The sequence below is a fragment of the Amphimedon queenslandica genome, unplaced genomic scaffold, assembly GCF_000090795.2.
Source record: "Amphimedon queenslandica unplaced genomic scaffold, v1.1 AMPQUscaffold_8431_Cont19625, whole genome shotgun sequence".
Taxonomy (NCBI): domain Eukaryota; kingdom Metazoa; phylum Porifera; class Demospongiae; order Haplosclerida; family Niphatidae; genus Amphimedon; species Amphimedon queenslandica.
The window spans coordinates 1-2,554 of record NW_003551292.1 but is presented as its reverse complement, the minus strand read 5'-3'; the positions used below and the strand labels follow the sequence as shown (position 1 = coordinate 2,554).

The 2,554-nt window shown below is 34.1% G+C and overlaps 1 protein-coding gene across 1 annotated transcript; it reads right to left on the bottom strand.

Moving 5' to 3' along the window:
- Positions 1-128: 128 nt before the first annotated feature.
- LOC109591332 (U3 small nucleolar RNA-associated protein 14 homolog A-like) lies at positions 129-1,747 on the bottom strand. Its single transcript, XM_020007084.1, has 8 exons — positions 1,620-1,747; positions 1,475-1,542; positions 1,353-1,420; positions 992-1,065; positions 863-925; positions 739-816; positions 609-686; positions 129-325 (listed from the first exon to the last, which is right to left on the bottom strand). Exons 1-8 carry the CDS (start codon positions 1,725-1,727, stop codon positions 248-250), a joined length of 615 nt encoding a protein of 204 aa, XP_019862643.1. The 5' UTR covers positions 1,728-1,747; the 3' UTR covers positions 129-247.
- Positions 1,748-2,554: the final 807 nt, after the last annotated feature.

Sequence of the window (2,554 nt, the reverse complement as noted above, 5' to 3'; positions counted from 1 at the left end):
GCAATTAGAGTATATACAGTAATCTGCTGAATCTACAGTCCTTCAGAGGAAGAAAAGATCATTATGGCAGCAGCTCTTACTCTGATTGTCCTTTTGTTTCCATACCTAGCTCACTGTCAGCCCTATTCTTTTGTTACTGATCCATCAAGCAAGTCTCAGCCAATATACGTGATAGCAGAAGAAGGAAACAATGTGTCACTGTACTGCTCTGTATTCAATGAGGGTGCTGGCTCAAATGGAGAGTATATTAGGACAACATGGCAATCCCAAAGACCTGCTGACAGTGTCTTTGAAACTGTACCTTTTGCTCTAATGGAGTCACTGCCTACAATAATAACAAAAAAGTAAACAGCAATGTCAATTGATGCACATTTCTCTTATATACTGTATAGTTAGAAAATTTGGAGTGTTAAAAATTTGGCAAATTGACTTTAAAAGAGGTTTGGAGGTTAAAATTTTGGCGAAATTTTAATTCTGTGCATACTTATATGGAACCCTATCAAATTGGAGACTAAAAATTTGGCAAATGGACATTAATTCGCCTAAATTTGACTCCACCAAATTTTCTAGCTATACGGTAGTATACAAAATAAAAGACTCTAACTTACTTTAAAAGATTCGACTTTAGTGTTTAGTGATGGAATGGCAGGTACATCCTCTTGCAATGGAAACTGCAAGTGATCAGCCTACAGGCAAACATAAATACATCAAAGATAAAGATTAATGACTCATTAGTACTCTCTTATTGTGCTTGACAATTGGATCCCAGTCCGAGATTTGTTTTGACGATTTCTCGTAAGCTAATTTACGATGGATCTAAAGTACAAACTACAAAATAACATTCTTACAATCTTAGACTTACTCTGTCTTTTTGTATTGGGGCTAATGGTTTGAGTAGCTGAGTTGTGTTATCACTTAATTTATTCTAATTGATAATAAATAAATGGAAAGAAGTTACTATTTCACATGATCGATGATTTTAAAAATTTACCAGTCTCTGCTTCAGTTGTTTCAGTCCTTTCTTGTTAGTGAGTCCTTGCAATAGCTCACTTGTGTCAATACTTTCTATAAACATATGAATCCGTGGATAAAACAAAAAATACACTTTCAACTCTGATTTCATAATGCTATATATTAAATTTAAAAAAAAACAAGATTGAGTAGGATTCTAGAGCAAGTTCCTAACAAGTAAAAACAAGGGCAAGTAGGAATCTGAACGACTGACTATCTATACCAAGAAAAATTCAAAATGAAATCCTGCTATTGTGATGCAAATTCTACTCTACATTGCATTTGTAATGTTATTATGTCAGTAATTACTGCTATATATCATAGCTGATAATTAAACTCACTTTGTTGATCAGTTGATATGTTAAATTCTGATATGATGCTTGATGGTTCATTCCATTGTCTAGTATACCTACAAAATTAGACCCAAAAATATTAACTTTTAATAAAATAAATATATACTTACTGTCTCTTTCCCAGTAGTGCAATGGCTTGTATCAACTGATTTTCAGCCTCGCCATCATCCTCTTCATCCTTCACATGGCAATAAATAAAAAAACATTTCAATAATTTTATAAATAATTTCAAAAATAAAAAATATAAAAACTTACTCCACTAGTTTCTGGTAGGTCCTCATCTTCCTCTGCCTCCTCGTCAGACTCCGCTGCCTCTTCCCTTTCTTCTTTATCTTCACACTGTCCTGTTGTTGTAGTAGCCATTTTATACAAGCACGTGAAAAGTAGGTGTGGCTATTAAACGGTATTAATATTAATTGCTATTGTCTTTTAATGCGGGATAATAACTTTTACCCGTAGATCTATAGCACTGTTACTACTGTAGATGGTCAGTTAATTCAGTGCCACTGAAGTAAAATGCAGGTTAGTTATAACATAATGGGGTACAACTGATGAATAATCAGTAAACTACTCTAATTTTTTAGTACCAACCATCACAAAGTCATGCAACTTCATTTGCAGCTGATCCTAATCCAATATATACATATGGAGGATATGGAGGATTTGATACTAGAGATATTTATCGACCAGTTAGTCCTCTAAATCCTCTTCTTAATAATAATCGTGTTCCGGTACCTGTTGCTGAGAATCAGTATCACTCAGTCCCAGTCCCTGAACAGGAGGTGAGCCGTATCTACTTTGCTGTTATGATAGATCTTTCCCACAAATACTTTCAGCTTGTATTATCTTTTGTGAAATTTGATAGTGTTACAATAATAATCAGATTATGGCTTTGTTCTAGATAAGAGGAGGATTTGCAGTCAATACAGAAAGGCTGCATATGGCAGCATTCATAATGGCAATTGTTTGCCTTTTTCTAACATGCGGTCTGACTATTCCGTGTGCAGGTGCTATTTTCTGTTGTCTTCACAAGGTATAATTGTAATAACAAACAAAATTGTAATAACAAACGAGCATTCCTTTTATGGAAAGAGAATGCTCTAATCCCGTTATGCATGTGTGTAGGCAGTGTAGTATTAATTAGATTTAATAATTTTTTGTTTGTTTAGGCATCCAATGCTAAAACTATG